Source organism: Macrosteles quadrilineatus, unplaced genomic scaffold (assembly GCF_028750875.1).
Source record: "Macrosteles quadrilineatus isolate MER2022 unplaced genomic scaffold, UCM_ALF_1.0 Scaffold_8__2_contigs__length_117827958, whole genome shotgun sequence".
Lineage (NCBI taxonomy): Eukaryota > Metazoa > Arthropoda > Insecta > Hemiptera > Cicadellidae > Macrosteles > Macrosteles quadrilineatus.
In genome coordinates, this window is record NW_026542601.1 from 42,132,026 (window position 1) to 42,145,336 (window position 13,311).

The 13,311-nt window shown below is 36.3% G+C and overlaps 2 protein-coding genes across 2 annotated transcripts in view; both read right to left on the reverse strand.

Moving 5' to 3' along the window:
* Nucleotides 1-106: 106 nt before the first annotated feature.
* Nucleotides 107-4,108, reverse strand: LOC129000345 (uncharacterized). Its single transcript, XM_054427307.1, has one exon. The coding sequence runs from the start codon at nt 4,106-4,108 to the stop codon at nt 107-109; it is 4,002 nt and encodes a 1,333-aa protein (XP_054283282.1).
* A 2,620-nt stretch (nt 4,109-6,728) lies between these two features.
* LOC129000346 (transmembrane protein 214-A-like) overlaps nt 6,729-13,311 on the reverse strand; it is a 37,723-nt gene continuing 31,140 nt past the window's right edge. Inside the window, exons 16-18 of the mRNA XM_054427309.1 lie at nt 11,128-11,296; nt 8,115-8,266; nt 6,729-7,040 (exon numbers count right to left, since the gene is read on the reverse strand). Coding sequence (XP_054283284.1) covers nt 6,911-7,040; nt 8,115-8,266; nt 11,128-11,296 — 451 coding nt within the window. The 3' untranslated portion in view covers nt 6,729-6,910. The remainder of the gene's footprint in view (nt 7,041-8,114; nt 8,267-11,127; nt 11,297-13,311) is intronic.

Sequence of the window (13,311 nt, forward strand, 5' to 3'; positions counted from 1 at the left end):
CAATACAGTACGATTATTAATTCTACATTTAATTTAACAAAAGATATTATATTTAAGACCAGAAGGGGGGGGGTCCGGACCCCCAGGACCCCCCCCCCTGGCTACGTCACTGCTTATTGAGGACAGCAGTTGCACATCTTCTGTCGCCATCAATAGAGAAAAAGTGTGATTGAATTTTCTTGATGCAGGATAGTAAGGACTCTTGAATTTCCTTAGGCTGAAGGGGTCCTTTCAGACGACTAGTACTGTGTAGTTTAGCTTGACAATTGTAGATAAATCTTCTGATCCAAGATATTACACGTAAAAGTTTGTAGTATGAAGAATAGTTTTCCATCATCTTGATAAGCTCTGGCTCAGTACTATTTGAGACAAGCACTTGTGGTTCAGCTTTCACTTCAGGTAGGGGCTGCTGCTGGAACTGTACTGTAGACTCTGGCCATTTATCTTCAGGCATATTCATCCACTTAGGGCCATGCCACCATAGATCACAGTTAGTTAGTTTATCTGGTAAAAGTCCTCTAGAACCATGGTCACTAGGATTTTCCTCTGATTTAATGTGTCTCCACGATGAAACAGGAGTATGTTCTGAAACATGTGCAACTCTGTTTGCTACAAAAACTTTAAGCTTGTAAGTTGGTGTATTCAGCCATCCTAAGACAATTGAAGAATCAGTGAAGAAAATAGGCTTCTGAAACTGATTACTGGCGAATTGGCTGAGGGTTTCCATAACACAGTGGAACATTGTTGCAAGCAGGTAGGCTCCACACAACTCTAAGCGTGGGATAGATAGTGTCTTGATCGGGGCTAACTTAGTTTTGGCTGTTAGAAGGTTTGTAGTTATTTTGTCACTAATAACTCTCAGATACAGTGCAGCACAATATCCTTTTTCGGAAGCATCAGCAAATCCTACTATTTGCAATTTGTATGGTTTGTCAGATGTTACAAATCTTGGAATACTAAGATGTTGCAGTTTCTCTAGCTGAGTAGTCAAATCATTCCATAGAGTCTTCAAGTTAGTTGGGATTTCAGAATCCCAGTCCAGCTTCAATTTCCATAGGCTTTGTATTATGCTCTTTGCAATCATTATCACAGGAGAAACGAATCCTAGAGGATCAAAAATCTTTGCAACAGCTGATAGGATGGCCCTTTTAGTAAACACAGGGGTAAATTGTTCAATCTGGTATGCAAACGTGTCGCTTGAAGGGTTCCATTGAAGTCCTAGGATCTTGACATTTGAATCTTCACTAGATGAGAGGTTGATCTGTTTGATATGTTTTGAAGGATTGATTGCATTTAAAATTTCCTGAGAGTTACTGGCCCATTTACTTAGACCAAAATGACCTTTGTGTAAAAGATTGATTACTTCATCCTTGAGTTTCAAGGCTTCATCAACAGTAGAAGCACCAGTGACAAGATCGTCGACATACATGTCTTGAAGAATAGCCTTTGCTGCATGTGGATAGTCAGTCCCTTCATCGGTTGCTAGCTGTTTCATGACTCTCAAGGCTAAAAAAGGTGCAGAGGTAGTACCATACGTTACTGTATTCAGTTCATATTTCTGAATAGCTTCAGAAGGATCAAATCTCCAGAAAATGTGTTGATATACCCTATCAGAGGGATGAACTAAAATCTGCCTGTACATTTTTATTATATCAGCCACAAAAACTACTGGATACATCCTAAATCTTGTCAAGATACCTTTTATGTCTTGCTGTAACTTTGGGCCTATCATAAGATGGTTGTTTAGAGACGTGTTAGAGTCAGTAAGGGAAGAAGCATCAAATACTACTCTGAGCTTAATCTGTGAGCGATCTTCTTTAGTGACAGAATGGTGTGGGATCACATATTTTGAAGTAGATGATGTGGGGCTCATGTGTTCCAGTTCAAGGTATTCTTTCATGAAATTGCAGTATTCAGACTTAAGTAGAGAATTCTTTGTCAGTTTTGTTTCTAGACTGTATAGTCTTTTCAGAGAATTTCTTTCAGAGTCACCAAGATGCTTTGGCTCACTTTTAAACGGTAGGCGAACAACGTACTGGCCGCTCTCAAGTCTGTAGTGAGTCTCTGTAAAATGCTTTTCACAAGCTAAATCTTCTGGGTTTTCTTTGACTGGGATAGAAGCAGGTTCCTCGAGTTCCCAAAATCGTTGCAGCTGATTATGAATATCATATTTATCATAAGCAAGGGTGAAGAAAGAAGCATTCATATTAGTGGATGATTGACAGTCAAGAACTCTCCCAATAGCAATGTAGCCAAAGACTGATGCAAACAGCTTGGGTTGGTTTTCATGAAGAGTAATCGAAGATCCAAGCCAAACATCTGGAAACAAGTCAGAGCCCAATAAAAACTCAATAGGTCCAGGTTCCCAAAACTTAGGGTCTGCTAGTTCAAATTTGGTATATTCCGACCATAAGTTAGAAGGCATAGTGAAGTTGGGTAGGTATGAAGTAATATTGTTGATCACAACAGCTTCTGTTTTGAGGATAGGGGATTCCTGATTTTTTGGCTTCAGATGACAAAGTGCTTTGCCTTTTGCACCATCAAATATGGTCTGGCCAATAGCCGATATCTTCTTTGGATATGGAGTTGTCGATAAACCAAGTTTGGTGAGGCATTTGTGAGTTATGAAGGAATGTTGACTTCCTGAGTCTATCACTAGACGTATGGGTTGAAATCTTCCGGAAGCATCTTTTATCTCAGCAACTACAGTACCTAGCAATATGTTGCTATGTTGAGGAAGAGTTGCGGTCAAAGACGAAGTTGGTGCACTAGTAGCATTATCTTTCAGTTCTTCATCAGCTGAGGTTGGAATATGTAGTAACGAGTGGTGTCTCTTCTTGCAAAATTTACAAGTCCACTTTGAGTTACACTTTCCTATAGTGTGGTTGGCATACAAGCAATTTTTACATCCATGCCAATTTCTTAACATCTTGTGTCGCTCATCAACTGTTGCATTCATAAAATCTTTACATCTCCAGAGTGTATGACTACCACTGTTGCATAGAAAGCATGTGAAACCTTTATTGTTATCTTTCGATTGCATGTTATTTCCTGGTGAGTTAGCCAAGAGTGTAGCTCGCATACCACGGCTAGAAGATCTAGTATTATATCCTTTAATAGCGCCACTAGGCTTCGCAGCGTTATTGTCATGTGACGATTGATGAGAATTTCCAAGGGCGAGCTGTAATGCTAGGCATCGTTCCCGTAGAAACTTCGTAAGATCATCAAAGACAGGAAAATCTTTATCTTTGTGTTGAAGTTCAAATTGTTCTCTGGTCGCAGAATCTAATAATCGAACAGCAATATGAAACAATACAAAATCTGCTTCATTTGGAATTTTTAGCAGTTTAAATGCTGCAATATTGTCTGAAACTTGTGATACAAAATTCTGTAGAGAATCAATGGTAGGTTTGCCTTGCTGTGGCTTAAACTGGATGAGCTGATTTAAATAGTTAGAGGCTAGCATACGTTTATTATTAAACGTGTCATTCAATGCCTTCCATGCCAAGTCATAATTGTCTTCTATTAATGGCAAGTTACTTATAACTGCAGAAGCTGTGCCTACAAGTGAGGAAACCAGGTAATGGAATTTCTCCATTTTAGTCAACAAAGCATCATTATGAATAATTGATAAGAATGCATCACGGAATTTAGGCCAGTTTGTAATTTGTCCGTTGAAGTGGGGCAGATTGATCCGAGGTAAAATTTTATTTGATCTGTTTTCAGATGATACAACTGATTCATTAGGATTAATGCTTTGGCGTGAGGGAGGTGATGTTGTCTGAACAAGAGCCATAAGTGCCTCATAGCTTGTGTGTGCCTCGTAGTAATAACGTTTGGCCTTAGTTTGCATAGTCAGATCTGCTTCGACAGGAAATTCTGAGACCTTTCCTTCATCTTCATGTAGGTCAATAAGTTCATCCCAAAGAGTTTCAAATTTGGAAAAATATTTCTCTAACACCTTAAACATACCCTTGAATAAGTTCACTTGAGCAGGATCTTTGAGAGCTGCCCTACCCTTCTCATTAATAGTTTGGACTTCCTTAGCACTATCTGATAATTTTCTCTTCAAGGCAGAAACCTTACGCTTAAAATCTTCTGCATCCATTTTCCCCTCAGAAATTGAATACCAAGAGAAAATTTAAATAATCAAAGGCACAAATGTTTGAGCAATCTTTACAAAAGTATGAACATGACAAGTACTATATACTTCAAGATAGTAAAAAAAATCAACAAAGAATACCACTAATTCAGAATGAAAGTAGATAAAAAAATTCACATCATGATTTGCAAAATTATTCAATAATGCTTGTAGCCTATATAATATTACAGTAGCACATAGAACAAGATTGTAGAATATAAATCAGCAATATTTATTTGTGTTAAGAAACTATTCAGCAGAAGAATATATTTTCAGATTAAATTCTCTAAACAACCCAAATAACTCTTAAAAATATTAATAAATCACAAATCCAATTCTGGAGAAATGTATGAGCGTTATACAATTAAATATCAAATTTAATCTAAGACAAAATGAATACCAAATATTTTATATGATAACTATCTTTAAACAAACAAATTTTCAACTGTAATCTACAATAACCTTCAGATCAGTGTTTCCATTCGCGGGATTATTATCCCGAAAACGGGATTTTTAGACCTTGAGCGGGATTAAAACGGGATGCGGGATAAAACGGGATTTTCGGATGTGACGACTATTTTTATTTTTTTCTACTCAATTTTAGAGAAAAACTAACTCAAATTGTTTAAATACTGTAGCAAAATATAATAGTGATGTTTAAACAACTTATAAAAATGATACGTAAAGTTAAATACTAGGAATTGTACCAAAAAAATCATGCGGGATAAAACGGGATTTTTCACCGATTTAAAAGCGGGATAAAACGGGATTTCTCGACCCAGTAAGCGGGATTATTTTTTTGGTCGTGTGGAAACACTGCTTCAGATACAATTAACCTTACTTTGACTATTTAAATAATGACCTTCAATGTTTCTTTAAAAGGATATTTTAATTTACATTTATTTATTTATTAACAAATGACTAAGTTAATCCGGCTCGAAGGAACAATATGTTTGAACAAAGGGGAATTAAAAATTAAATTCCTGACTTTGCTACCAAACTGAATAATTGCTGGTTCAATAGATATTTGTTAATATAATAGTAGAAAGCAAGTTTATTGATCTTTCTAAACAGTGAGTTACTACTGGAAAAATAATAAATCCATTTGAGTTAAGAAAATATTATAATGATACAAAATTAAATTAACCCTTTACAACAAAAATATTAAAATCAAAACTATTCTCTTGATGAGATATTTAAGTCCAAATCGAAATAGACAGAGAGGAATGATGTGTAGAGATGTACTCACGACCTCGAAGAGAAGAAATTATCGAATGTTCGTTAATACCAAGTAATGGAGATTAACACTTCTTGAGAAAATAAAATATAACACTGTGTGCACACAAACTTCTGGTGAATGTTCCTCACGGTTAAAAAAAACTTCTGTAGAAACAATAGAGTCAATAGTTGATGATTTAATATGGGATACTGAGACCCATAGTAAAAAAGTTAGAGGGATTCAGAGACCCTCATAATGTTTGATTCACATTGAAGACTGCATAGTAACTGAGTGAGTTGGAGCAGTGTACAGGAAAAACCACTGTTCAGTCTATATCATGTCGGCTGGAACTGATAAGCAGGATACGCAGCACATTCCTCTGCATTGTCTGCCTATCTCTCTCTCTCTCTCTCTCTCTCTCTCTCTGTCTGGCTTAACTTAATACAATTTTATTTTATGAACTCACTTAAAATATTATTCTGAATTGAACCAAAAAGTGCAGTTATTTATTTTCACACAAAACATTTAAATATCTATTATTTAAATGACAAAACAACAATTTATTTTATTTAAAATAAATTTAAGTTTGGACCTAATTTGAGAATGCTCAAACAAGACGCGTAAAATTATGAAAATTTACTAATATTTTGTAATCTACAACTTGTAACTTAGTATTTTCCTGTTATGAAACAGAATATTAGTCTTGTAATTTGTAAAACTGATATTCTGCTTCATAAGAAAATACCAATTAACAAGTTACAAGTTGTAAATTACAAAATATTAGCAAATTGCCATAATTTTACAAGTCTTTTGTTTCATAATCTTTGTCTGCTAATAAACATCCATTATGTGAACCAAATGGACCATTGACTTTGGATACTGCAAGTAGACTACCCAAAAAATTGCATTACGTTGCATTGACTTTGGCAAATTAATTTTATATTAATTTTGTAATCAACCTTGACACCTTTAATATTTTTACAACAGGTAAGATGTTACTTACTTTTGCCGGAAGGTGTCAAATGTAGTTCATGCTGTACATGTTTCGAGCTACTTACAGCTCATCTTCAGCAGCATTCTTGTACTTCACATCGAACGATGTTTGTCGACTATTTACAGTTTATAAACACACACGCACACACAGAAATAAACATAGAACGTGTTTTGCAATTGCAGGTTTTTAAACATGTTTGCTTAGGTACAGTTAGACAACCTTGACCGAGCGATGTTTGGAGGCCTACAAATGTTGCCCGGTCGAGGTTGTCTAATCGTGCAAACGCAAACATATTTTAATACCTGCAATTGCAAAACACGTTCTATGTTTTTTTTCTGTCAGAAAGGGATTTATCCACAAAACAAAACACAAGGTAATCAAAACAACTTTATTACACAATATACAAGGTGGTAAAAATAAAAGTAGAAATGCAAATCCAAAACCTTAAGGCAGTCTTGTGGAATGACTCGTGTAGTGAGAGTTGTGACGTCAGTTGCATCATTTTGATGCGACGTCGTGGCATCGTAACATGTTGGGATGGCGTCGAACATGCCGGTTACACTTTTTCAGCTCCGGTTGTAACCATTTTGCTGTTGATCCAGGACATAGTCTGAATAGCAAAAGCCTGAGTGGTGTTTAGAGCCTCCAGAGTAACTCTCTGAAGATTTTCTGGAGAAAATTTTCCCCTGAAAAAGAATTTTCAAGACAATGTAAATTTTGAATTTGCTATTTTTTTGTAATTTATTACTACATAATTACATTAGAACATTAAATAAAATAAGATTTACAGTTAGCATCCTGAATATGATACGCTGAAGATAATGTTGGGGTTTGTTTGTGTAGTAATGTGAAACAGAATTGGTATCTTATTCTCATTACGGTAATAGGTTATTTTGATTACTTAAAATATTTGACCAAATGAAGGGTGTTTTCTTTCTTAAATTAAAGAATAATACAAATTATATTAAGACCAAAGGTAAAGATTTTGGAAAGCAAATGTTATATTAGCAGAGACTAATAATTATTTTGTATTTGTGCAACAAGAGTGGTTTGATGTGAAGCACAACAAGGGACGTGGGAGTTTAATGTTTGGCTCCTCATCCAGTACTATGGCAGCACAAAATGCTATGCTACGATTTTTTCGGTTGTTGTTTAGTGACTATGTCAGTGTAATTTTTGGAATAAAAATCATAAACATATTTAAGGAAAAGTGGTCCAAATTCCAAAATTTGTTAGTACATGTCGAGAGGCTGGAAACTGAACTTCTACTGTGGTTGAATAATGATGACTTGAAAGAGCTGTAGGTTCAAGCATGGACAACACGCCATGCAATTTGGGATGTAGAACTGTCCTTTAACATCAATGGATTATTGTATGTGAACGCTTGTTTGTCAACGCCAATATAAGCCTCGGACATTGGAAGACTATTGTTTATGTACTACAGCCTCAAAGGGATTTTCAATGTACAGAATCAAATTCATAAATTGGGCATCTCTTTGCAACTATTCTTAATAACTAATGGCGTTAAATTGGCATTTCAACAAAGCGGACACGGATACAAGTTTTTACATTCTGGTTAAGGGAACATTTAGTGAAATTCAATACACTCCAACGTTACTTATCACGACACACGACCCAAAAAATCTTAATCTTAAACTAGGATGAAATGCTTGAATACTTCACATACTTCAAGTCAATTACAATTTGCTCTACATACATGGTGAAAATTGAAATTCCAATAAAGTGAGTACGGTACTTACACAAAAACATTCTCTTTGAGCCATTCGGCTGATACAGAGAGATATTTTAACGCCAAAGTTCCAGCTTGGAGCCCGTAATGTTTGACGAGTTCCCAGCAGTTGTGAGCCCAAACCGTGACAGTCTGTGCAAGTCCTGGCGCGTACTGGTTAACCTGCCAAACAGATGTACAACGTAGTAACTGTTCTATGAAATTGACTATTCATTAAATTTGTTGGTGTTTCAACTCTTGAAACTGGATCCTCAATAACCCAGCGGTTGAAATTTTTTGGTGAATTTGTTACAGAATTTCTACTCAAGTTCCACTTTAAGCTTCCGGCTACACAAGAGTAGACAGGAAACGAAACAACACAAATTTCAGACAGGACATAGAAAGGAAACTGTCAGGAATAACTTTGCAGACTTGAAACCAACACACGAAGGTCATGCATATTTGACAATTTGAGCGCTAGCCACTAGCTCAGCCAATACAATAATCACAATTTTTTTATAGAATAAAGTTGGCCATGTATTTTGTTCAATAAGTTAAATATATGTATTTCTATGTTATGATGTTTGAAATTAAGTATTCATAAGCCAGATATGAAAAATGTGCTATATTATGTCTCAGTTTTAAATTCCGACTTTCTTAGTGAATTTTCCATACATGAAATATTCTATTACCCTAGGTCTCATGGAAAGACCTGGTCCCGAGACCAATTTACTACTTGGTTTTGTTTTGATGTACCTGTAGGCCAAAAACCCATCTGTTAAAAATCATCCTCTATCACAATAACTTGAGTTAAAATTATTTGATTTTGATGAAATTTTGGCATAAACGTGTCAGGCTATATTTATTTTTGAACGGGTTCGCAATCCAGCATGATTGAACCATGGGGACAGGGTTTTATGGGGGTTTAAGAGGATAAAAATAGTTTTTCCCCATTTTTGACATTCAAAACATAAAACTTTGCTATTTCCTCCAAAACCTTTAAGGTAGAGCTTAAAAACGAATAATTTTCTATATACAGTTGAACCTCTATAAAACGAATTTCAAGGGGTACGGGAAAAATTTGTACTATAGAGGTATTCTTAATAAAGAGGGTCGTTTTATCAAGGTTTAATGCTGCTGTTATTCTTCTTATAGAGGTTTCTCCTCGCTCCAAGGTTTCTCCAAACAATGACTGAGGAAGGAGGAGGGATGGGTGGTGGTTTCTTGTTGAGACAAGCTTCTGTTTGTTTTGAAAACTGCGTACTATGAAGGTTAAGATTATGATAAATTAGTCTTATAGAGGTCACGTTCGTCTTGTAGAGGTTTTGTGCTAAGAATATTCGTTGTATAGAGGTTAATCAGTCCTAACCCATGTCACAAACAAATTTGTCTAATGGAGGTTTTTAACTTAATTACTACGTTGTATAGAGGTGTTTTTTAGCATTGACATATGTGAAAGTGTCAAGGGGATTAAAAAAAATTTGTCTTATCGATGAATCCGTTTCATCGAGGTTCGTACAAACGAGGTTCAACTGTAGAAGAGATTTAGTATGATTAATGGATACATTTTTAACTTAACATCCTTCTGATCTACATTACGCTAAAAAATCTAAGTGTGTTATGCTGTACTTTTACTATGGTACACAATCCATTGAGATATTATTCCAAGACTTGTTTAATGTAAAAGAAAACACTATGCGTGTCGTGTTTGTAATAATTTAGACTAAGTTAATAAAATTTAGTTCAGGTTTGTACCTTTAACTTACTGCTAAGTTCAGCCTAGATTAAATATACTTATAGCAAGACAAATGATTAAGCTGAAGAATTTCTTAACAATAAAAATTTAATGAACTAGGAATAAGATATATTACAATGATGAATGGGATTTTAAATGAACAGATAAGTTAAGTTACAGGGTCGCCATCTTTGGTTTAGCCTAGCTCAGTAAAAACATAACAATGAGTTTACAATTTAGTTTAATTACATAAATCTCAGGGAGGGGAACTCGGCTGGCTAAAAAGATCTTCAAATATTTAATTTATGAAATAAAATATGTCAATTATTATGAAAAATGGGATAATTTTGATATTGCTCTTAGGCTTGGATAGGTAAATTAAATAAGTCCAACGATGAATAGACTAGGTGAAAAAATTATCAAAGTTGAATTTAGGTCTATTGTTCAAATTGTTTTTCTGGGATTATTCTTGATGAAAATAAAGTAGTTTTTGAATTCAAATTATTAGGTTCGATGATCAGAAAGTAAATAAAATAGGTCTATTAAGTTGAATTTCTTGAAGGTAGGCTAAGCCTATACAAAATGGAGAGTTCTCACCAGATCTTCAGTAATAGTGTCCAATTTATATAAAATCTTGAGGTGGCAGTACAATGAAAAAAATGTATATATAAAAGCTAAACTGTTCTTCTGTTATTAAGTTAATGTTCAGTTAAATAATTTTAATCAATTTGACTTTTTAAAATGTTAGGGATTATACCCTCAGTGAATTTAAGGTGTTGATGCTGCCATGTCCCAATTGAGAAGGAGGAAAATTTTTATTTCACACAGGAAGATCAAAGTTCATTGTTGAAGCCAGCTGTCTCTTCTTTCTTCATCACTTACACATGCACTAATAATCAGGCTTTTGGATATTAATTTAATGTTGGGGTTTTAGAAATAATTTATACTATATTAATAATTTTGGATAAAAGTGTTATTGCAACTATGGACTTAATTACATGTTACAGGTTTTTATTAACAATAATTGTTGAATATATACAATATATTTTAAAATGTGATGATGGTTTCTGAGGGGTGATTAAAGGATAATATAATTCAAATTTGCTATGAATTTTCTGACAATTTAGTTAAATAGGCTATATGGCGAATTTTGGTACAATAAAAGAAGTATAATTATATAACTAAAGAATGAATGTAGTGAATGGTCTAAAAATGACATGTAACATTGCAAATGACAGTTTACCTAGCCAATAGTGGCATGGAAACCGCACAGTTGATCATAGCTGCTATCGGACAGCTGTACACTCACCCATTGCTCCACGACTGGTTTCTTGTCCACACAATATTGAACAGCAGCTCTGGCCGCAGCCATCACTTGTAGAGAGAGAGACGTCACTGCGTCTACAGCCACTGACACATACGGACCCAGCAGTTCCCTGGCCTTGGCGGTGTATAGAGGCACGTTCACTTCACTCCATCTGTAATAATCGTACACTTCTTAAGGGTGCGCTCTACCCGTCTGGCACGAGCAAATGTAATGGTTTTAGTTCTTCCTGATTGTAGCCCCAATTGTGAACCGATTTAAAAGATCTTGGTGTCATATTTTTCGTTAAATGTTATTGTAGGTTTCCCGTTTGTTTAAATTTTGATAATTTAGAAAATGTTGGGCTCAAAGGTTGGTGAAAAATGTAAAAATAGGCGTTTTTTATCATGAGCTTTAATACATTAAAATAATTTTTAGAGAAATAATAAAAAACGGAAAACCTGCAATAGTAGATTCTTAAAAACAAGAACCTGGAATTAGTTTACTAAAAAGTTGAATGATAACTATGTAAACACGCAGACTCGAAAGGCTTGCAAGCGCTCTTCAAGGCGCCGTGCAGTGGCGCGGCCATGCGGCCAACGGCTCAACCTGTCGTCGGCTCTCCCACCACAGCCATCGATCGATATTTCCCCTCCTCTCAGTTGATTCTGTTCTATCTTTGCGTCGTCGCCGTTTTTACACATATGAGTATACTGTCCTCTTTGTAAACAGTTATACTCAGCCAACGCAACTTGCTTGCACAGATACAGCTTTAAAACTTTACCAAAATATAAGTTTGTTTATAAACGTCGGGTATGAGATTGTTGTAATAACAACCATAATAAAAGTGTTTTAAGAAAACCAGTACTCAATAGTAGGCCTACTGTATTAAAACAGCATTTTTAAATTTTTGTAATTAACCCCTCCAAGTTGGGGACTTGAATCTGATACAGGCCCGTTTTTGACCCTGTCAGCGCCCTAGGCACGTCTAATAGTAGCGCCCCTTTGCAATATATTATATATATAACAGGGTGTACACCGACCGGGAATCATGTGGGAGATTTTTGAACCGTGAATTTTGTATTTCTACCTGGAGTTTTCAATTTTCCGTGATCGCGCATGACAACAGTGACGTTTCCGTGACCGTGGGAGACAATAATATGTCTACACACGGCCGCGAGGGATGATCAGAATTTTTCGCGATCGCAGAAGACGATAATGGTATCTACAGAGCCGCAACGGATGATCAGAATATTGCCACAATCACGGGAGATGATGATAATGTCCACACAACCGCGGGAAACCGCAAGAACTTTGCCGCGATCACAGAAGACGATGATGATCTCCACAAAACTGCAGGACATGATTAAAATTTTGCCGCAATCGCGGGAGACGATTACTATGGATTCATGACTGCGGGATACGTACGATATCTACAGGACCGCGGGTGATACAATAAAATTTCTACACGGCCACGAGGGATGATCAGAATATTGCCGCGATCACGGAAGATGATGATAATGTCCACACGTCCGCGGGAAACCGCAAGAATTTTGCCGCGATCGTAGAAGACGATGATGATCTCCACACAACTGGAGGACATTATTATCATTTTACCGCAATCGCGGGAGACGATAACGATGTCTTCACAACTGCGTGAAACGATTACGATGTCTACAGAAACGCGGAATACAATAATGCCGCGATCGCTCAAGACGATGATAATGTCCAAATTACCGCAGGAAAAGATAAGAATTTTGCCTCATTCGCCGAAGACGATTATCTCCATATGTCCGCAGGAGATGATTACCATTTTGCCACAATCGCGGGAGGCGATTACTATGTCCAAACGACCGACGGGGACGATATAATAATGTCTTCACGGCCGCGAGGGGTGATCAGAGTTTTATCGCAATCGCGCAAGACGATGATAATGGCCACACGATCGCGGGAAAAGGTCAAAATGTTGCCTAATTTGCGTAAGAGGATGATAATCTCCACAAGATCGAGGGAGATGATTACCATTTTGCCACAATTGCGGGAGGTGATTACTATGTCCACACGACCGCGGAGGACGATAAGATGTCTCCACGGCCGCGAGGGGTGGTCAGAATTTGACCGCGATCGCGCAAGACGAGGACAATGTCCTCACAACCGCGAAGAAATATCAGAATTTTGCCTCATTTTCGG

Excerpts from the sequence above, each read along its gene's own strand:
- LOC129000345 (XM_054427307.1), bottom strand. The coding sequence starts at position 4,108 with ATGGATGCAGAAGATTTTAAGCGTAAGGTTTCTGCCTTGAAGAGAAAA.